The 22,667-nt window shown below is 41.4% G+C and overlaps 1 protein-coding gene across 1 annotated transcript in view; it reads left to right on the top strand.

Annotated features, from left to right (window-relative positions):
• Fras1 (Fraser extracellular matrix complex subunit 1) overlaps nucleotides 1–22,667 on the top strand; it is a gene marked incomplete at its 5' end in the record, with an annotated part of 247,779 nt that overhangs the window by 13,102 nt on the left and 212,010 nt on the right. The window contains 8 exons of the mRNA XM_028773698.1: nucleotides 2,483–2,642; nucleotides 4,211–4,344; nucleotides 11,267–11,350; nucleotides 13,027–13,128; nucleotides 13,420–13,611; nucleotides 17,923–18,012; nucleotides 20,455–20,490; nucleotides 21,885–22,032. Of these exons, the coding sequence (XP_028629531.1) occupies nucleotides 2,483–2,642; nucleotides 4,211–4,344; nucleotides 11,267–11,350; nucleotides 13,027–13,128; nucleotides 13,420–13,611; nucleotides 17,923–18,012; nucleotides 20,455–20,490; nucleotides 21,885–22,032 (946 nt within the window). The remainder of the gene's footprint in view (nucleotides 1–2,482; nucleotides 2,643–4,210; nucleotides 4,345–11,266; nucleotides 11,351–13,026; nucleotides 13,129–13,419; nucleotides 13,612–17,922; nucleotides 18,013–20,454; nucleotides 20,491–21,884; nucleotides 22,033–22,667) is intronic.

Here is a 22,667-nt window from a genome sequence, read left to right as displayed (position 1 = left end):
TCTCACATGGGAAAGGATGTGTCATCTATGTGGCATTTACCCATTACCACACTGCTATAGACTCCATCAACCACTGCTGTATCCATGTGAGTCCCTGCTGCGTGCCCACATCGGTCCTAGCTGCCTCTTCAACATGGTACCTTGTGAACCTTTCTAAAGCTCCTAGTGATATAACGCTATTACATCATTTTACTTGTACATAAGGAAGCAAGATTGGCCTAACTCAATTCCCAAGGTAACAAAAAGGACTAACCTGAGACCTGAAAGTGTTCAGGCTAGTACAGGAAATGCTTGGCTCAGCTACTGCACCTTTATGTACAACTGCCCTCTTGCATTCTCTAAAAGTCTGTCTGGAGAAGAGAGTAGTATGATAGTAAGCTGAGACCCAGATCGCTTGGTTACTATGACTACCTGGTACTAAGGTTGTTACAGAAATAGCCCAGGGTTTTCCCAATTCCATAATATTAGACTTGGCATGCTTGCACAGTAACAGAGTACTGACTTGTTCAGTAAAGATAAGACTTCTTTGTGTCTCAGATGGAAAACTACTTTAGATGCCAACTTGAAATAGCAAGAGAATTGCTTTTACAACTTCTAGGTGTAATCGCCATGTTATATTTCAGTGACTGAATGCGTAGAATGTGTGATACTTTGGTAAGAACCCATATATGATATGTGTTGAAGCACACCCATCATAGCTAGCTTTAAAAGAGGCAAATGGGGACAGGGTTCAGTATTTAGGAAATTATTTATCAAACTAGTTTCACTATGTACCTTGGGAAGTACAGCATTTGATCATTCTGAAACTACATGCTGGGGCAGCTGTTTCTCTAATAAGGCACACAGATGTTGACATGCTGGTTCATTTGGCATCACATCCAAGGATGACTAGATACTTTGGGTACTGCCTAAATTATATACTACCCCAAACATGGAGGTTGTGATAACCCAGCATAAAATAAGTTAAAAGGTTCTATATATGTGGGTAGATAGCTTTCCTAGGACCATCTTTTGCTCTGCAGTTTGTGGAAAAACTAGATTGTGCAGGGGACTTTTTTTTTTGGCATTTCTACATAATTCCTAGGAATGTGAGATCAGTGGGTGTATATGTGTCAGTATGGGGGGGAGAGGGAGAGAGAGAGAATATAGTTATGAATATGAATGAGAATCTATAGACTAATTAGGATTACATGTTATAGAAGGAAGCAGATCCAAGTGAGAGCTATTAGAAGGGAGAGAATCTGGGGCCAGGAGTGGAGCTCAGTGGCAGTTGAGTGTGTGCATTGCATTCAAAAGATCTTGGGCTCAGTCCCCACCCAGTGCTCCCATATAAAAGAATAACTTGACAGACTATGCATGGTGGCACACTCTTGCATTCCCTGCTGCTTGGGAGACTAAGGCAAGAAGGTTACGTAACCCAAGGAGTTTGAGGCCAACGTAAAGAGCATTATGAGTGTTCTTCTCAAAATATGTGATTGGCTATTGTGAAGAACCCTGAAGATGCATTTGTATTCATTTTACTTAGAGATTCATACAGTTTTTTCAAATGCTGAATGTGATAGTATTAATTGTGAACTGGACAATGTATAATTAGCTAGAGGTATCTGGGCATGACTGTAGAGTCTTACCTTGATTGTATCAATGGTGGTGCGAACACTTACCAGCTGTGCGGGACACTGTTCCCTGGATGGGCTCCTGTACTATACAGGTGGAGAAAGGCTGAGCAGTGACATGCATGGACCTTTCTGCCTCCTGACTGTGTATTTGATGGTATAACCAACTGCTTCATGCTTCTGCCACCTTGACCCCCTTGCTGTAAATCTATAACTTGACCTGTGAACCACCATAAGTTGCTTTTGTCATGACAGTGGGAGAAGAAGCTAAGACGATGGTGTTAGTGTCGTCTGCTTTCTTCTTCCATCTCTCTGAAACTTTCAAACAAAATCTTGGACGTTATCTCAGGGTTCTACTGCTGTGAACAGATACCATGACCAATGTAACTCTTATAAAGGACAACATTTAATTGGGGCTGGCTTACAGGTTCAGAGTTTCAGTCCATTATCATCAAAGTGGGAGCACGGCAGCATCCAGGCAAGCATGGTACAGGAGGTGCTGAGAGTTCTACATCTTCATTTGAAGGCTGCTAGCAGAATACTCACTTCCAGGCAGCTAGGATGAGAGTCTTAAAGCCCACACCCACAGTGACACACTTACTCCAATAAGGTCACACCTACTTGAACAGGACCACACACCTTCTAATAGTGCCATTCCCTGGGCCAAGCATATACAAACATCACAGAGGTATTCAAAAGAAAATTTAAATTGCCCCCCCCTAGACTGCAATCTCCAGTAAAACCTTGCCAGTTCAATCCTTTCCCATCTTTTCCAAGCTCTCACGCTGTACAAGAGAAGGTTGTTTCTGTCGCGCTGTCAGAAGTCTGGGGTCTGTCACTAACCTTCTTTTTTTCTACTTGACTTACAGCATGGCACAGAATGGGCTTCAACTCCATGTACTGTGTGCTCTTGCACCCATGGAGAAGTGAGATGCTCACACCAACAATGTACCCCACTATCATGTGGACCACAGGAACTGGAATTCCTTGCTGAAGGACACTGCTGCCCTATCTGTGTGGGCACTGGGAGTAAGTATAAGCTGGTGGGCAGGGACTCTCTCTGCTTTTGAGGTTGCAGGTGACACCTCTACTCTCGTCTTCCTTGTTCAGTGTGGATCAAAGATTCTGGAATCTCTTCCTATTTGAACCAAGGTGTGGCCTGCACTGATCATGAGGTCGCATTGCAAATGTGGGATTCTGCTGTCTCTCATTTGTATGTTTTGCCCTGACCAGCTGAATCCCTCTACATTTCCATCCTCTGAGAGGGAACGAGCAGGGAAACAGTTCTTTGATTTGACTTCATGAGGCCAATATTATCCTTTCTCCCATGATAGACAGAAGGAGCAGACCTGTTCTCTGTGTTTTGTTGCTATTGCTGATCTGTCTGCTGGTTTTTGAGATGATGTAATATCTTTCCCTAAGACAAGCACAGCAGTGGCAGGGGGTGGGGTGGGATGGATGTCTTTCATTTGTGTTTCCTGCAACCTCACTGAACAGATTACTCCTGCTATAAGCTAAGGCACCTGGCTTTTTCTCAGCAAGCCGAGAGCATGCTTCTAGACTAGTCCTTTGAACCAAATGCATCTGTTTCATTATGTTTTAGAGACACGCACCCTCTTGCAATTTGATAGCTATTAGTATGGACTTTATTAGAAGTAGGAATAACAGCACCCCATCATGCTCTGCTGGCATGTAATGATTAGAATACTTCTTTTATTCATGTCAATTGGAACCCATGCTCTCATCTTTTCCCTTTCAAAATAGCCCCCCTCATTTCTTTCCAGTCCATAGTTATTCTACCTCTGCAGAGCTTTTTTATAGAAATACCACAAATTTAAAAGTATGCCCATGAAATCATGGAAGTAGAATGTTTGCCTTGTGCATTTCAACACTCACCAGCCAGCTGATATGAGCACGGTCAACTGCTTTGAGCAAAATAACCCTCAAATGTGAAAATCCACTAGCAGCCAAGTGGAGACAGCATTGGGTGTGTGATGCCCCAGTTTCTGGGGTTCTTTCATAGATCTTAGGCATTTTTCATTGGTCTTTTGTGTGAAAGGCATGGTAAAGGCCTTTTGCCTCAAGAGATTAGCACATGATTTAGGAGCAGCTCCCTGACTGGTGAAAATACATTTCTTGTTCAAAAAAGTAAAGGAAGTTCTTCCTTTTCATCTATGGTCTCTCTATATGTGAAGAATTCTGTATTTTCTATCTGCTCCTGTGGGTCAGAATACTCAAAGGGTGAGAAGAGACACTCCCAGGCTCCCTGTAACTTCCCCTGGGACAGGGCACATAAAACACATGAACAAACCCACCCTCATGGAACCAAGTTTCCTGAGGAAGTGAAAGGGACTGGGGAGTGGGCAGGCAGCCGAGAGCTTGGGACGCCAGCAGGAGATGGGGTCATGCATAGACTGAAGCTGCAAACCCCGCCTGCCTTCCTGGAGATGGCAAAGTAACAACTGCAGAGCATGGAAACAAGGACATCTCCGTTCCTCACCACCCAAGCAGTGCCCCTTGGCCAGGTCTGCACACACAGTTAGCTCTGAGCCCACACATGCGTATCTTTCTCTAACCCTATGCCTTTGTCCTTCCAGAACCCTGTTTCTACGATGGCCATGTGTTTCAAGATGGAGAGGATTGGCAACTGAGCCACTGTGCCAAGTGTGTATGCAGAAATGGGCTCACCCAGTGCTTTGCAGCTCAGTGTCAACCTCTGTTTTGTAACCAGGTAAGAAAGACACACTCAGAGTAGACTTTTCACAGAGAGCTGACTGCTGAAGAGTTTGGAGAGGTTTTGTTTTGTTTTTGAGATATTGTTAGGGCCCCCACCTCAGAAAACACTCGAACCCTGAAGCCAGAGCTGTTTCATTTTCCTGACATTTTCAGAGACAGCCTCAAAGATGTCTTCGTTTTTTCTTTTTCTTCTTCTCTTCCTTAGAAGATGCAGATAGGTCTAATTACCCACCATTTAGGCAAATTGTTGCACAATGAGATTAAGCCGTAGGGCTACACGTAAGGAAGCCTTCAGCTTGAAATGCGATGTTTCCCCCACAAAATGTCAGACTAAACATCTGGGAAACTCAGTAAAGAGATGAGGTTTCTTACTTTTCTCTATGTATAGGTGTAGTCTACTTTTTAAAGATGCAGACATGTCTTTGAACGTGAATTGTCCAGATGTGTACAATTTGATTTTTATAGCACAATGATTCAAATTCTCCAAGTGTTTTCTGAGAGGGTATCCAAGATAGTGGGATCCTCTTCACTTAATGTTGATCCAATTTTCAGACTGTTAGGCAGTTCACATTAATCTGAAGGAAAGACTACATCGCAAGTATCCAAGTTTTATAGTGTCTCCTCTTCCTGAGGCTCCCAGGGATGTGCTGTGAAAGTTGACAGATAACTGTGAGAGGAGTTTTGCCTCCAGTGGAAAAATAGTTTCATTTTTGATTCAAGGAAAAGCTGCAAACCAAGATTTAGTTGCTATATAGAAGTACTTTGTGTCAAATGAAACAAAATCAATAACATGACATATCGTGACAATTGGGCAATATTTTTAAAGACAGACAAAAGGCAATTAGCCATGAAGTGCTAAATGCCAAATCAAGGGAAATGTATCTAATTGAAAGACTTGATTGTATTGCCCACACTATGCCAACGTCTATGCTCCTGCCTCAGCTCTCAATTCACTACCACGTCTTGTCCTAACTTCAGATCACTAGGAAGTGACTAGTTGGAACTGCATGGGACCTTGCTTCACTTATGTCATGTTGGCTAGGGCTTTTGTGTTGGGCAGAGCATGTCAACACGTACGACAATTTATCCTCCCTGTATGGTGTGGATAGCTTCACAGTTTTCTAACGCTACAATAAAGGAGGTAGAGAAATGGAGATCCATTGAGAATCTTCTGCTTTAAATTGTAAAATCGCCATCGTGGATTTGAGGTTCAGATAGACACTAGTATCATTAAAAAGACTATTTCTCATATTAAAGAGAGTAGGCATTTACTTCTGCTTCATTCATAGTATTCACTTACTGTTTGCACCAATGTATGTAGTCAATGTAAAAAGGTGAGATTCAGTATGAAACCCGAGGACTAATTGATAAGTAAATGATCCCAGTCAATTTTGTATCATTGTCATTTTTGCCATATCTGTCTGTCTGTCTGTCTGTCTATCATCTATGTATCTATCTATCTATCTATCTATCTATCTATCTATCTATCTATCTATCTATATCTGTCTATATCAGATCACTTAGAGCCATTTAGTATCTCAGAAATACTAATTGCTGAAATGATACAGAGGAGTCCCAAAGAATCATTGTTGTTGATGTAACACCTAATCCCACCAATACTGTCACAACTGCTAATACCACTACCACCACCACCACCACTATCACTGCCATCACTACCACCACCACTTTTTAGGTGTTTGATATGTACCAGTTTTTTACCTTCTTCATTTCGTATTCAAGGAAACAGAGGCATGGCGGGGGTAAGTACTTTGTCCTAGGTAGGATGGCCAGCACTTCTTACCTCAAGCTGTTCTATATCACTGCCTCAAAGCATCAATCCTGATGCAGATTTAGGATAGTAATCACGGTAGCAATGGGTGCTAACATAAGCAGGTATGATCAGGTGTGTCTTATATGTGTTTGTTCACAGAGTGTAAGAAAAAAAATGCAAGTTTGTCACCAGAAACCCATTTTCCAAAGATGAGCTCTGAAACATTTGAACCCATCTTAAGTAATTCTATGACGTAGGAGGTTCATTTGTTCATTTGTTTTCTTTTGTTTTAATTATAAGAGGAGTTGTTTCACTAATTAAGGAAAGCTTGGAAAGAGCAGGAAACAGAATGAAAATAATCCCTGATGCTCAATTTCTTTCTTTGAGAATTTATTCCAATCCTGCTAGACAAAGATTCTTGCTTATTTTGGTGCTTATTATCACCTTCTAAAAGGTGGTGACTATCCATAGTGAACAGAGACATTTTTGTTCTATATGTTCAAATGAGGAGTAGTTATTCCTTTGATGAAATCATGAATTCCAACTGGATGGCTTGGGCTCCCATTTTGGGCAGATACCTTATCAACTGTATCACACAACCCATCACCTGTGTCATCACTCAGTGACATGATCTGTGCAGTTTGATGAGATGTATTCCTGCTGATATTTAATCAGCAAATGTGCTGCAGGGGAGCTGTCTAAGCCAGGGCCTCAAGTATCCTAAGCAGCGGCCCCATCACTGAGCCTTGAACACCACTGACTTCTCACACTACTGATTAATCTAAGGCATTTGAACGTCATCTTTGGGTGTTTTTTTTTTCAGGAGAGGTTCTTTGTATGTTCTCTGAGTTTTCACATACTTGAGAATATGTTTTCTTGTTTACTACATAAGAGACAATTTGAAGTCTAGACTTAGTGAGCTGTAGACTCATTTCCACTGAATTTTGGGCTACCTTGTCACAGAGAAGCCTAAGGCCTGAGTTTTCTCCTGCTTTGACACTTGTTACAAGACATACAATCATTTTCCTGTGCTTCACTTTTCTAAATGTGTCCATAACCATCTTGTCTCATGTTTGTGACATTGTTTGAGAGGGGGTCTTAGGGGAAACATCTCTTGCTTCAACACCGCCTCGGCTGTCACCCTAGGACCAAGGTGATGTGATTATATATATATATATATATAATATCTTGTATGGTGCCCCATTTCTATTGTGTAATTTACAGCTAGTGTTGCCATGATGTATTCTTGTGGAATGTTTTTAAACCCTTATAATTCAAACATCTTCCAGGACACTTCTAGGTGAAATACTGTCTGTAAAAACACATTCCTTCCGAATGTATGAGAGCCGTCTGCCAAAAATACAAGGCTCTGGGCAATGGGAAACAGAGAGACTGATTCCTGATCACACAAAGTGGAGTTCACTGAGGACTTAGAGACCAAATGTATCTTGAATTTCAGCAAGGCAGGTGTATTCCTACATTCTGAGACAGGATGAAGTCATTTACTTGTGAGCCTAAATGATTACGGGCCATATAATGTGTATGGTCTTTCTTGAGACCTAGCAATGTATCAGATATCAGTGGGTAGCACACATGCTTGGCAAATTGGATGATGTCCTCTAATGGGGCTTGGAATGTGTGCCAGGTTCATCTGGTAGGCAGGTTGGTGGAAATAACCAAGATGGCTGACTGTAGTCAATCTGAATGAAGCCTTACACATATCTTAGCTTTCATTTTCAATATAGAGCCCTCTCCCACTGTATCCCAGTGTTCTGGATTTTTTTTCCCAGTTTGGTGTTAGTGAATCACTTCTATTCCAAGTTTCCTTTCTCTACAAATATCTAGGACTCTAAGGTTTCTCTACTTTATATTGGTCATCTTCTCATTTAGTATTTGGTCTCTTTCTTCAGCTTGGAGGAGAACTTCTTACACTGATGTTTACCATTTCCAGGACTGAAGATGAAGAAATGAGAGAACAGAGAAACAAAGGCCTTGTTCTCTTGTTTATAACCATTAGACCACACTCTCTGCTTCCTTACCTGCCCCCACTGCCCACTTTTCATCAGACCTACTGTAAGAGGCATAGTTCAGTCATAGGCATCATTCTCAGTATAAAGGAAGCCCAGGGTCATGTCTCAAGAAGGGAATGGAAGAAAAGAAACAAAGAAGAAAGAGAAACCATCAGAGTTAGTTTCTTTGTGTCTTGCTGCAGAGTCAATTAAAACTTAATACATTTCTACAGTTCTTTGATTGCCTTATAAAGTACTCAGCTCTCAGTAAACCGTGTTGGCTTCAGAATGAGTAGGAATTATTTTCCTTTTGTATCATCCATTCTTCAGCATTTGCTCCCCACATTCTTTTTTCTTCCTTGATCAAGAGAAATCTTTTCTTATTTACTGACTGAATGCTGCCATGATAGTGGCCTGCCCTCCACTCCATCCCTGTGGGTGTGTGGCCAGGTGCTCAGGGCTCTGATCTGCTTTCAGTGGTGTGGCTATGCTGTACTGAAAGAAGATCTTTCCCACTTCGGCTCCCTGGTCCACTCACATTCTCAACACAAGAATGGAAACCATTGCCTCTGGTTTGCCCTACTATTCCAAGGGTGTCTTCCATTTCTCGGACTGTGGCTTTAACATTTAGCCACCTAGCTTCTTAATCACTTTCTGTGATCCCCTTAACAACCCTCCCATCATGTCGTGTTGTTGATGTTATGGGCTCTGACTAGATGTAGAAAGAAAGACAGGAAAGACTGAGAATCTGAGGCTGCCACTACCTGCCTCACATAGCAGTTATGAGGACCAAGCTCGGATCCAGAAAGGCTTGGGGTTGGGAGGAGATGATGACTCTTACTTGTGCTTCTACTTACACAGCAAGAAAAGGCCACACAATGTCTTAATAGTCAGTAAATTCCTGGCACTGATAGGAAGATGGCTGTCAGTTCTACTTTATTTGTGGCGACATCGCTCTGATATTCTTCAATGTACTATGATAGATATTATGTCAAGGGCTCTCAAACACAATGCACTGTAAACTTATTATCACAAGAGTCTTTATTTAAGGGCAACCATAATCCAATATAGTCTTCCTGGTAACTCTACCTCCCAAAATATAATCTCATTCACCATATTTTCTAGTACTGAATTTTTGCAATTATGGAAGATATTATACTAGATCCAAGGCACATATCTTTCTGCAAAGGGATTGAGTAGTTTCAGCTTTGTGTGCTGTACAGTTAAAATTGCTATTGAGCTCTGCCATCATAGCATCAAGAAGATAGATCATATATAGGTATATGGATGTGTGGCCATAATCCAATAAAACTTTATTTTAAAAATAGGTGGTAAGATGAATATAGTTTATGATCCATACTGTACTGGAATAAGTTAGATCATGTATTTGAAAGGAGTATCTGAAAGTATAGTGTTAGTCTTTGTAGTGGTTATGTTATCCCATGTTGGTTAAGATAACTGATGGAACTGGGGAGATGGCACATGATTAAGAACACTTCCTGCTTTTGCAGAGGACCTGAGTTTTGTCTCAGCACCCATGAAGATCTGGGAGATGTGAAGTCCTATTCTGGCCTCTGTGGTGATTCACCACACACATGTGCACATACTTACATACAGACACACACACAGACAGACAGACACACAGACAGACACGCGAATAAGTCTTTACAGAAGACTTAACACTGAGTCTGCCTACTCAGGGCAAGACTGAGCATGGTTTAGTTCATTTATTTGTTAACGATAGTGAAGTTACTGGATAGTGTGGTGATGTATGCCTCTACTCCACTTTGTCAACCAAAATTTTTTGAGGAATTCTGAAATCAAGAAGCCATCAGTTTCCTCAGGGCCTATCCTGTCTTCACGTATTCTGTTGAATATCAATGGTCATAAAACTTTATGTATGAAATAAGAAGGTATCTCCACAAATCAAAACAAAACAAAACAAACAAACAAACAAACAAACAGCTGCTGCTTTAGTTCCAGTTGTTTAGGCATTTGCAGCAAGCCTGTCAGATAGTAATACAGAAACTTGAATGACAATGTGTAACAGTGATAGATGATTGTGGAGGTGTATTACTGCCACTTTCTATGAAAAGTTGATATCATAGGACCCCCGTCCCTTCCATCTCAGGTATGCTGGCTTTCTTATTCTTCCAGAGGAAAACCAGAGTAACTATGAGAGTAAAATCTATTTCTCCTTCTCCTAAGAGAAAGTGGGGTGACTGTTTTGGAAGGTTCTGACTTCAGTGTAGTAACTACTACTTCTCAGTCAGGAAAACCTAGTTTGTTCTCATCCTTCTCTCCCTTCTAAATGATTCTCCCTCCAGATATTGAAGAAGGCTGTAGGATGAAAGGGAAGCTGACTCTGAGTCATCTAGGGGGACACATTTGCTATGACAGTAGAGACGAGTGGCTGACTTTTCTGGGGTACTGGTGGTAGAGATGAAGACAAAGAGAAAAGGCAGTTGACGGTGGTTCTCCAGGTGTAGGATCTCTGACACATTTCTCAACAGTTCCTTTTCCCAGATTTCTAAAGGATGATTGACTTTTGCTTGTTTTAAAGACATCTCTAACATATGGCTTAAATCAAGATGCAGACACATAGAGAAACAGCTGACCTAGGAAAGGGATACCTTTGCCTTTGAGTTTAGATGTGAGTCAGGACGTGCACATAATCTTAAGTGTTATGTGATTAGGACTCTGAAGTTTTATTTCAATCATTTAACATGAGCAGTCAGCCACATAACCCTAGGCAAGTTACATACCCTGTTTATTGTTTGTGTTCTCATTTAAGGCAAGAATAAAACCACCTACCTCAGAGAGTCATGACAGGACATAGGATATGTCTGGTGAAGACACATTGTTTTATTTTTATAGTCACGTGTCTTTGATATCTTTTGTAGAGGACAGGACATGCACACACTTTCTAAGGTTCACGCTGATCTTGGGGAGACTGTCACGTACCAGAGCCTTACATCGAGTGAATGCTCAATGACAGGATGTGCTGTTCTACATGTGCTACATGTTACATGCTCTACATGCTTCCAGCATGTGGCTGAGATGGCTGTGAGTTAGATTTCCCTACTGATGTGGATTAATACTTTCTTTTGATGGATTGTCCCTCTCTGGGTGTCAAGGATGAAACTGTCGTCCGAGTCCCTGGAAAATGCTGCTCTCAGTGTTCAGCACGATCCTGCTCTACAGCTGGCCAAGTATACAAGGTAACTGTCGCATGCTGCCCATGGGTGTCCTGACTTAGGTTCCTCACACTTCTATCCCATGCCTCCCAATCACAGAACCCCCAACCCTCATGTCTGACTCGTTGCCAGGATTAGTAACTCAGTAAACAAGAGACTTTTTTTCCTTCAGTACATGAAAAGCCTTTATGAACAAAATTAAGCTGAAAGGGATTATAAATATGAAAGAATCTGCTGGCAAGCAGAACCCTAGTTCGTGAACCTTGGGAAAACTTACTGTTCACACGCACGCTGATGAGGAGAGGGGCAATGACTGGGAATACAGGGATGGCAGAGTAGATAGCTCAGGCCATTGAGAGACTGAAAGTGGAGTAAACTGCAGACTCAGTGATACTATTAAAACAGTCAAGACAACCATACCTAACCTGTAGTAGGTTTAAAATGTAGAGGACTTCAGCAAATTGGGTGAATGAAAAATGCTCTGTCCTAGGAATGTTCAAGTTTTATATATATAACTATATATCAATTATATGATATAACCAACAGTCATATCATTCTGAAGCAGTAAACATAAGCAAAAGAAATCCAGTTTATTTTCATTCTTACCATTCTAAGAAGAGCTAAGTAGAAACTGGGATGTGGCAGTCAGTGGGGAATCTGGAATCAGAGTCTCACTAATTCTAGGTGGTTCTCTTAAAATCTGAATGAAATAACTAGTTGGGAAAGAAACTTTCAAATTAAGATGTGTGTGTGTGTGTGTGTGTGTGTGTGCGCGCACACGCGCGTGTACGCATGTTCCTGTATGTGAACCTGTATGTGTCTGTATGTATGCACCATGTGCATACCTGGTGTTTTTGAAGTCCAAAAGGGCATTGGATCCCTGAAGCTGGAGTTGCATGTACTTATTGATCCCCTATATGAATGCTATGACTCAAACCCAGGCCTTCCACAAGAGCAACCAGCGCTCTGAGTCACTCAGCTATTTCTCTACCTGTGGGAAGCCCTTCATCTGTGCTGTGTATGTCCTGTTTGGCACAGTGGTCTCATTTGATATTTTTATTGGACAGGTTTCTACTAAGTTGCTTTTTTTTTCAAGAGATAGGCTGTGAAAGTGTTTGAATCTATTTGGCTGCAAGTACCAGAAAAGCCACAGTAAAAGTAACCAAAATGATATTATTCATCTGAGAGAACAAGATGTCCCAGTAGGGAGGGGTGTGCAGGAGTGATCAGTTCAGGTCTGAGTGTTACCTTCACATGGGTGTTTGCCTTAATCATGTCTCCCTGATGTTCCTTAGATGACTTTAGATGTGGTTGGAGAGTAAATTCTTTGACCTCAAGTATTTGAGCAAACCTGGAAAAACTCCTATACCTTAGGTGCAAGGGAAGCTCCTGGCAAAGAAGACCTAAAGAATGTCCACAAAGGAGTCAACCAATAGGGTCTTCTAATTCACCTCAGCATTCCCAGGTCATCTAAGGGCTTGATATAGTAGCAACCCTATATCCATGCAATTCAAATGCAAATATATTTGAAAATTCATTGTCTTTTCTTTTAGAGGCCATTTTTACATAAGTAATTTTGCTTCTCAGAAATGTGTTCAATGTTGCTGCATGAAAAAAGGTCATGAGAAAGTAAGTGCCTGAGCTTTTGTTTGATCTGTGTGGCACTTGATGTGACACCCCCTTTCCCTCCTCTCTCTCAGCATGGTGAACAGTGGAAAGAAGATGCCTGTACTATGTGTATGTGTGACCAAGGACAGGTCAGGTGTCACAAACAGGCCTGCCCTCCAGTGAGATGTGCAAAGGTATTTGAAAGCATGTGACCACTCTTCTAAGCTTGCTTCGGGGCCATTTAAGAAGTGCACTTCTTAGTCTACTGCATCCTTTGATAGAGTCAGATGCTTTAGAGAACGTGGAATGTTGTATAAAGATATAAATGGCCTGCCTCCCAGCAGGAGAGCTGAGGTGGAGAACTGCCTCCCCCCTGGGCCAGGAGGGCTTGCATTACACATGGCCAGTGTTCTGTGTCTCTCTGCCACTTGTTGACTGTGGTGCTCGAATTGTCTCCCTTCCCTCACTAATCTCTGTTTCTCCAGGGTCAGAGCAGAGCCCGGCATCATGGGCAGTGCTGTGAGGAATGTGTGTCTCCTGACAGAAGCTGCTCATCTGGTGGGCTCCTGCGGTACCAGGATGAAATGTGGAAGGGCTCGGCCTGTGAGTTCTGCATGTGTGACCAGGGCCAAGTGACCTGCCAGACAGGAGAGTGTGCCAAAGTGGCCTGTGCCCTGGTAAGAAATGAAGGCATTTCCATTTGCCCCGTGGCAGCTCCTCCCATCAGATGGTGGATGCTCTCTCCTTCCTGGCAGCCGGGAGAATGGCAGGCGGAGGATTGCTTGAATTTCCAGGGGTCTCTGAGCACGGAGATGCTGGGATAGGAAGTGAATGTCACTGTCTGTTCAGACTAGCTTGGAACACTCCCCAGAGTCTTTAGCTATCACTGCATCTGTTCAGATTAGAAGAACTCAGCCAGAAGCATAAAGGGAAGGACATGATGGAGGACATTAGCCTAACAGTCTGTGCAGCTGGCCCTCATCGGTAGTGGACTGCCCTGTTTGCTCTGGCCTTAAAGTGGTGGTCTGCAGGTGTGCCTGGGGCCTGACTCTTTCTGCAAGCACACTGACTACATTTAGTAAAAAAGACACCCGTGAGCCCTCCTGTAGACTGGGAAAGAATGAATATGTATATGATGTATATGTATATAAATATAATTTTAAGATAGACCAAGGGGGACCTCATAGACAATTAACTCTGCTGGCCTCTGTTAGGTTCTGCTATCTGTAGAATTTCTAGCTGGCTCTGTCTGGCTTCATATGTATATTTTAGGGAAATTATTCCCCCCCCCCCCCTTGAACTTAATTTTGACCCATGACTTACAAAAAATTGCTTTAAAAGTTGTCTCCTCCTCTGGCCATTCCCATCCGCCCCTCCAGTTTCCCTCGGGGGTTTTGAACTTGAGGATACAGGGACGCTACAGAGATCTGAGGCTTAGGGGTCAGCGCAGGCTTTTTTTCTCTCTGGTTTCTCTCTGCCACTTCCAGCACTGAGCCTAAAGAGGGGCAAGCTTTCAAACAAGACTGCCATTCACATCATTGATATTTTTTACTTCGCCTCCCACATCTTGGTCTTGGCAGAACTGAAACATACTTAGGCAGAGAGGATCTTGCCTTCCCATAGATTTATTCACCACCCCCATGCCTTTCACTTCTTTTTTCCTTATGTGAGGGGAGTCAGAATGCTTGGAAGGAGATGACAGGAAACTCAATGAGAGCCTTTTCCTTCTCTTGCTGTCTGGGGCGGGGCTTCCTTGCCTCTATATCTGACGATTCTGGGTTATACTTCAAGGTTTAACTTGTTGAATATTCCAAGGTTTGTGAAAAATAAAGAGAGGTGGTCCTAGCCAGGTAGGCTTCTCAACCGCCTACCCTTAGCCCCCCTTGAGGAAAGTAGCATAACCCACTGTTCCCTCTGGTAGCATCCTTCTGCGCATCTGCTGACTCACTTGATGGAGAGCATCCCCTAACCATGTTGGTGTTAGCTAGGCTCTCTGTGTGTCTCTGAGGACAGTGAGGAGAGGCTGGAGTTAGTGCCAAGCTCCCTAAGCTGTTTTCTATCTGTCAGTCTATTGTGTTCCCCACCTTTGCCTCTGAGGATCTGAAGCCCATGGTCTATTTCTCCAGATGTTTAATTTCTTCTAGAGTATCTCCACATACTCCCAATTTTGTGTAAGTTGGTGGATTCTAAGCTGGAATTACTGCCAGTAGTGAAATTTAAACCAAAATAGAATCTTAAGGAGAAAGAAAAATACTCTTCTGCCTTTTTTTAGATACCATAATTCTGAAATTAGCTTTGGCTAATGACCTTGTTAAAGCCTGGTTATCCTAGTAGTTTCTTAATTTCTGCTTTGCTTGTATCGCTGGTGATCAAACAATGAAAAAGGCATACCACGACCTTGAGAGTTCCTGGGATTCGCGGGAAGCCAGATGCATGAGCAGAAATGATTTTACATGGAGGTCCACAGAAGCACTAAGGATTATGGAAATAAGAATTAAATGCTGTCAGAGCTCCTGAGGAAATAACTGTGAGGGAGCTGGAGAGAACACTGCTGGGGCTTCTAGTCAGCTCCACCCTGCTATCTGAGCCCTTTTCAAAAATATCAAGGCTGTTTGACTTCTAATCTTGGAGACCAAGGGTGTATTAGGTATTAGTGTCAGGCATCTACACAAAGCTATAGGGATCTCAGTTTCTACAGGTGACAGAATCATACGTGCTCCCCAATGCCGCTTATTATCGGATCAGCACCAATATTCTGAATAGCCTTGAAATCAATGTGCAGGGTTTTTGTTTTTTTTTTTTTAAGGAGAAGATGGCATGATCCTTGTCTTGGATGTGTTTGGTAAAATCCCTCGACACTGAGAATAGATTGACCAGTGGTAGAATAGCACAATGTGATTTGATTTCATATTTCCAGGTGGTACAATGTCTTTGAACATAAATTCAGATGAAGATATCACATTATTTCTTTCTTCTTAATCAGCCCTACTATTTATTCCTGAGATGTACTGTGCTGAGAGCAGTGACCTGAACACAGTGCACTGAAGAGAGAAGGCATACATAACTGGGGAGCCTTTCCTTTCCTCCAATCGGAGGAAAAAATACCTCAAAAGAGGCCATCCTGTGCCAATGCACATTAAATTGACTTCCAGAGCCATTGTTCCCTTGGGGTTAGGTATTCAGCAGAGAAGGTGCAGCACATGTTTGATATTAAGAACACACTTAAAAATGAAATGAATGAGTTTGTTTCACAATTTAGTTCTATTCAAAGCCAGAGTCAAATGCTAGTTGGCATGTTCCCCACAGCAATAAGCTGGAGTGTTTGGGGACAGCCAGGCTTCTATAAATAGTAAAGCTGTTTAGACCTTCCTACCTCACCCAAGCTGAATCCTGGCTCCCTAGGAACAGGGCTTTTTGGTATTTGCTGCTCTGTGTGAAGGCTCAGAACAGCCACATTCTTCTGTCTATGGGTTGTGGGAGCTCTCCAGCAACCCTCTGTCACACCTTTTCTTTTTAATAGAAGTACACACTCTGTCTTGCTTCAAAATACTGTTTTAAGCAACTTAGATTACACACATATAAACCCTTTTATATGCTTTGAAAGCAAATTTCAATCCGATTCTCAGTGATGCCTTCACACATAGCTGATTCTTTGTTTCTGCAAAACAATTTATATGTAAATACGCCCGATCCCTGTAGCGCCCACTGCTCTCTGTTGGCCTCTGACTGGTGTGAATTTTGATGGACAGCAATCCAAGTAGATCCCTTCTTTTAGAAATAACTTCTAGGAATTGTACAGTGTTGTAGCCATTCATAGAGTTTTGTGTTTGTTTTAGAAATTTATGTGTTTCTTCACTAAAAAGGAAATATATATTCTGTTTAGAAGATCTTGAAGACTCTAGAAGAGAGCCTAAAAATCCATTCTTAATAATACAACCTAAAGACAACAAATGCTTTTACAATCTATTTTCTTTAATATAGTGTTTTAAACATAAACTAAGATCATTTAATATGAGTATTTAATTTTACAGTGCTGTTTCTATTTAATATTTTTCCTAAACCTTGAAATATAATATAGAGCCCCCAAGTTGAAATTAAATATTTAAAGAAGCATATCATTCTCCAGAAATTAATGAGTGTTTAGAAAGTAGGCAGTGCTTTGAAGAACACTCTGCAGCCTGTGAGTATTAGATATTATTGTTTACTAAAAGGAAATTGCAAGCAGAATTTGTGATTTAGTAGCATATTTCCTGGAATGTGGGGCTACAGTGGAATTTAAACTTTCTAATCTACAGAGAATTATTTAGACTGTTTTAAAAACATCAAGCATTCATTATTTTGAAATAAAAATTAAGTTGAAATCATTAAAGTGGGAAGACTCTGTAAGCAAGCATCTGTCTTCAAAATGTGACATTTCTCTTCTTCGTATAATTAAAACAAAAGTTGGGTGCAAGTGAGCTAACACTGAGAGTTACAGAATGGTGAACAAAAATTACTTTTCTGCTATTTAGTTTATGCCTGAGACTACATCTCTACAAAAAAGGATCCCTCTGATTTGATATTCAAATACTGGCTTGATTTGCATGCTACTGTTGACACCAAGGCTTCTAGTTCTGACTGTACTTCTCTAAGATAGTGTGACCCTCTCCTGCCCCTTGTCTTTGCTGTCCTATGACATTGCCATGACTACCATCTCTGGTCATGGTTAATTATGGGGTGGAGAGAACAGAGCACATGCACACTCTGTCAGAATATGGGAGGGAAAGCACTTGGAGAATACACTGGAATCATGAGGAGATATCCCAGAGGGAACCAGCTAGGGTGGGTGTTTGGTATGGGGGTGGGGGTGGGGCACACACAGATAAGCAATGGGCTGAAGAGTGTGTGGAGCTTCTCATTCCAGTCAGGAACCCAGCTGCTTCTCAATTTAGCACTGCTACCTGGAGATGTTAATTTGATGTGTACCACTGCAACTCTTACTCCTACAGGGTGAAGAATTAGTTCACTTAGAAGGGAAATGCTGCCCAGAATGCATTTCAAGGAATGGTTACTGTGTTTATGAACAGAAGGCAGAGATTGTGAGTATCAGGTTAATAACCAAATACTATTAAAATTAATAGATCAAAATTAACCCAATAAGGGGATCTTTATTACCTCCTAGTGTTTTTAAATTCATTTTTTTCCAGCAAACTATTTTATGTGCATCTAGAATGTGCTATGTACTAGGGACAGGCAGACGGAAAGCATCACGTAGAGTCTCCTCTTAGTGGAAGATATTTATAGTGTGAGAAAACAAATAAGACACAGACACGCACACACGCACACACACGAGGTGCTGATGAACACGTAAGTCACTGAGCTGTGGTGGACATTTCTTCATGATACGATGAATGGGGAAGTCTTTCATGCAGGAAACCTAGTCAGAGTTGGGTGGAAGCAGAGAAATGTGACTATCTGAGGATGGACCAAGAAGAGAGACTGCAAGTGCAAAGGCACTGAGGCAGGTGCTTATGTGACATGATCAGGGAATTGCAACAGTGGCTAAGACTGGAACAAAGGGAGTAGGAGATGAGGGAAAGCAGTAGTCTAGAAGCCAGGTTCTTTACTTCAGGGCACATGGGAGTTGCTGGGGGGCTGGGGATCCTGCAGCCATAATTTAACTTAGAAAGACTCAAACTCTGTGGGTCTTGTTAGGAGTTGTTTTGCTTAGATTGGTGGTTCTCAACTTGTGGGTCACAATCCCATTGGGTTCAAATATCAGATATCCTGCAAATCATATATTTACATTACAGTGTAATGTAAATTACACTGTAGCAGTAGCAAAATTACAGTTATCAAGTAGCAATGAGGAACTGTATTACAAGACTGTAGCATTAGGAAGGTTGGGAACACTGGTCTAGATGAAGGATGGTGGTGGCTTGCCTTAAGAAGGAAGTAGGAAATAATGGCCACGCTCTTAGAGTCTCTTTGCAGATAGAAATGGCAGCACTTGAGGAAAGATGGTGCTAACAACCTGAGTTAGGTTGCAGGATCAACTCCCAAAAGTTGATCCCCTTAAATGTCTGTACATACTCCCAAAGATGCAAAGGCACATGTGCGCAGGAGCACACACACATGCATAGGCACATGCATGCACACAACAGACAGACAGATGCAGACACAGACACAGACACAGACACACACATACACCATATGCACTCCACAAGTATTATTTCTCCTTGTGTCAAAGAAAGGAATTACCTTTATCCCTTTAACTTTGCCTTACACGAACACGAAGGTGCACATGCATCTGGGGGCCAGAAGTGAACCTTGTATGTCACTCCTCAGAGGACACTTACCTTGGTTTTTGTTTTGTTTTGTTTTGAGCAAAGGTTTCTCATTGGTCAGGAGTTCACCATATGAACATGCTGGCCAGCCAGTGAATCTGCTTGTCTCTGTCTACAAAGTGCTAGGATTACAAGCACGTGCTATACCCTGCTGTTTTAAATATGGGGACTGGGACTCCAACTCCAGGCCTTGTGCTTCCGTGGGAAATGGTTTACCAACTGAACTCTCTCTCCAGCCCTGCCCTAGCTTTAAAGCCCATATTTCTCATGGGGTTTGGGGATGTTGACAGATTTATCATGTTCTTTAACCTATGTTCATGGATCATAAGTTCAGTGGTTTCGTTGACCAATCAGAATAGGGTTGCAACAATTGAGAGTCAATGCTGTGGCTGATCTCAGTCTAACCTAACAGGTCTCATTCACATCTGTCATCCTGCCAGCCCTTCCATATAGTCTAAGAGAGTGATATACGTCAACAAGGCAGGCTATAAGTTTGAATCCCTCTTATGCTGCATACTGTGAACTTGAGCAAGGTCCCTTCTTATTTAGTGCGGATGAAAATGGTACTTTCCTCCTGGGCCATTAAGATGACAGATGCAAAGCTCCTAGGACAGCCAGTGGCATATCTGTAGTTGGAAACATTGATAATTTTAGAATGTTATCACTTGTCTCATGGTGATATTTTAGTTACCCTCATTGTCTTAAGAATTTAGAAAATTAGTGTGTCCCTATAAATGTTGAGTTTGGATCCATTTCATAATATTAGTTTATCCATCTCTCTCTGTTTTTTTTTTTGTTGCTGTTGTTTTTTCTTGGGCAGGGGGAGGTAAACTGAATGGAACTAAACAAAACCAAGTGTTAAAAATAAGTACGAATCTCCATAGCAGTCTGGTACCACCAAGAAATTCAAGAGTTTCACTTAAAAGTTTAGATTCCTTGTCCTTGATTCCCTGAATATTGAGGGGAATTGAACCCATGTGCTCAAGCACAAAGCAAGAAAACTCCAAACTGTCTTCATCCTCGACTGGTATGAGTTCCTAGTGTTTGATGCAGACAGATTTTATTTTTATTCATAAGAAGTTAATAAAATTTCATGCTGCTTGGTGGAAATGGATATCTCCTAATGGAAAAATAAACAGATCAGCCTAATGGTGGTTTTAGTGGTATCATAAATACATTTCTTTTTCTTTTTAGATGTCTTCAAATGCAAGTGAAATTAAGCATGTTCCAGTGAGTATGGATTTTTAATTTGTGCATGGATCCTTACAGAGTTATTTTAAATAATGATTTGCATGAACTTCTCATGGGGGAACATGGTGTCTTAGCATCTTTCATAGCTACGTTTGATGGCACTGGGTTGGAAACTAAGGGTGTTATGAAAACTGAGACATCTATGCACTAGACTTGGGCTCTTTTCTTTCACTCTTTCTTCTTTTCTATAATTTATTTTATTATTTTTATTTTCTATAATTGATAGTTACATTTCACTACCCATGGGCACCTAGATGCCTCCTTTACCTTCTTCCTGATGATTTTTTCCAGCCTAGACAATTCAGATTGATCTCTGAGGGAACTTTGTATACAGTAAATTATTGTAGGAATCACTTCTTGGGATGGTGAAAGAATCGTTTCCCCAAGTAACTGAGTGTCCCTTCTCTGGTGTTTTAGTTCTGCAGTAGCATGGGTCTTGTCTTAAAGACAACAAGCTTATCATTTGAAGTGTTCGTGAATGAGCTTCTAAAAACCCAAGCAGAACATCTCTTCCTTCTCTCCACGTGTCCCCCTATTTTCTCACAACCTCCCATTCACTTTGAAAAGTACTGTCAAGTTGATCTTTAGTGATATTTTACATTAGTTAGCTCAGCAAGCATTTTATCAGACTTTTATTTTAAAATGTGCTCCCCCATTTTCTCATTTTTTTCCCTCTCTCTGATCAATCCAGTGCAACCTATGAAGGGACCTTTGTCTCATTCTGATTTCCAGGGTCAGTGGATTGTTAAGGAAATTACTTCTAGAATCATTATAGATTCTTTCTCAGACTATTCATGCATATTACCATAATTTGGTTGGCCAGAAGGAGTATTTTAAGGAGAGAAATCTCATGGTACATCTGTAGCCACCAAAAATGAACCTGCAGAAGCTTTAATTTTGAGAATACAATGCCTTTCTTGTTACTCTGACTGTAAAAAGAAAATACAGCGTTTGAAGCAAGTTTCTCACTCTTATTATAGAGATTGTGTTTAATGGACCTGCTAACCACTAGGTACACGAAGTAATGATAATGCCCCCTGGTGGGTTTGGTTTTGGCTCTGAGGGGTGAAATGTATTGAGAAACACATTTGAAATACTTCTTACATATTCTGGTTGCCCAAAGGTATGCCAAAATTTATCTCTTGAGTGTGCTTAAAATCATTCCGCTGATGCTGCACATTAAAAGAAACCAATTAAAAACAAAGAAAGAGAAGACTATGCTTGTTAAATTCCTTGCTGTCTGAGGGAAGAGTTGGGAAGGCGGGATGCTGATGGCGTGCATCTCCTGGCTTTTGTGTGGGATTGCTGGTCTACCCCAGAAGTTCTTCATCAGAGTCTTTGCTCCCTGTCACTGACTCCACTGTTTCCCATAGGAGGGGGAGAAGTGGGAAGAAGGCCCTTGCAAGCTGTGTGAGTGTCGGGAGGGTCAAGTTACTTGCTATGAGCCGTCTTGCCCGCCATGTCCAGTGGCCACCCTAGCCCTGGTGGTAAAGGGACAGTGTTGTCCAGATTGCACACCAGGTAGGTTCATGTCCCATTTTTCTGGTCAAGAAAATTCAGACATAGTCTCATTTTTTTTTTTTTTTGGTTGCTCACTTTTGGAGGTTTGGGGGTTTATTTTCTTTAGTTTTTGACAAATTATTCTTCTTATTAATCATTGCAGAATTTGTTTGACTGCAACCATATAACTTTAGGCAAGTCATTGACCCTCTGTGTCTTAGTTTTCTTAATTATAAAATATGTCTTCTTTATCTTGAAACAATTCATATTAATCAAATACCACAATTTTAAGGACTCATCAAAGCCTATTGCCCTTCTAGTGTTGAAATTATAGGAATAATTCTACAAAATTTGTCAGAGGTTTTTGTTTGTTTGTTTGTTTGTTTGTTTTAAGGTGAACTGTGAAACAGATGGCTTCTTTTGCAGTTCTCAAATGAGGTTTTAAAGTTTCAAGACTCATTAATTTCTTCCAAAAGAAAATTTTATCTACTTGTTTTGCAGTTGTGCCTTCAAATCACCTGGGCTTGAATTAGTTCCGGTTAGTGGTTACTGGCAGGCTTTGCAACCGGCCGACTCCACTCTCCTTCTCTAGTCTAGCCTTTCACAGACACAAGTGGCATTTTGTCCATTTGTATTTCCTAATTAATTGTTTCCAT

The sequence above is a fragment of the Grammomys surdaster genome, unplaced genomic scaffold, assembly GCF_004785775.1.
Source record: "Grammomys surdaster isolate TR1022 unplaced genomic scaffold, NIH_TR_1.0 233, whole genome shotgun sequence".
Lineage (NCBI taxonomy): Eukaryota > Metazoa > Chordata > Mammalia > Rodentia > Muridae > Grammomys > Grammomys surdaster.
This window is presented reverse-complemented; position numbering and strand designations above follow the sequence as displayed.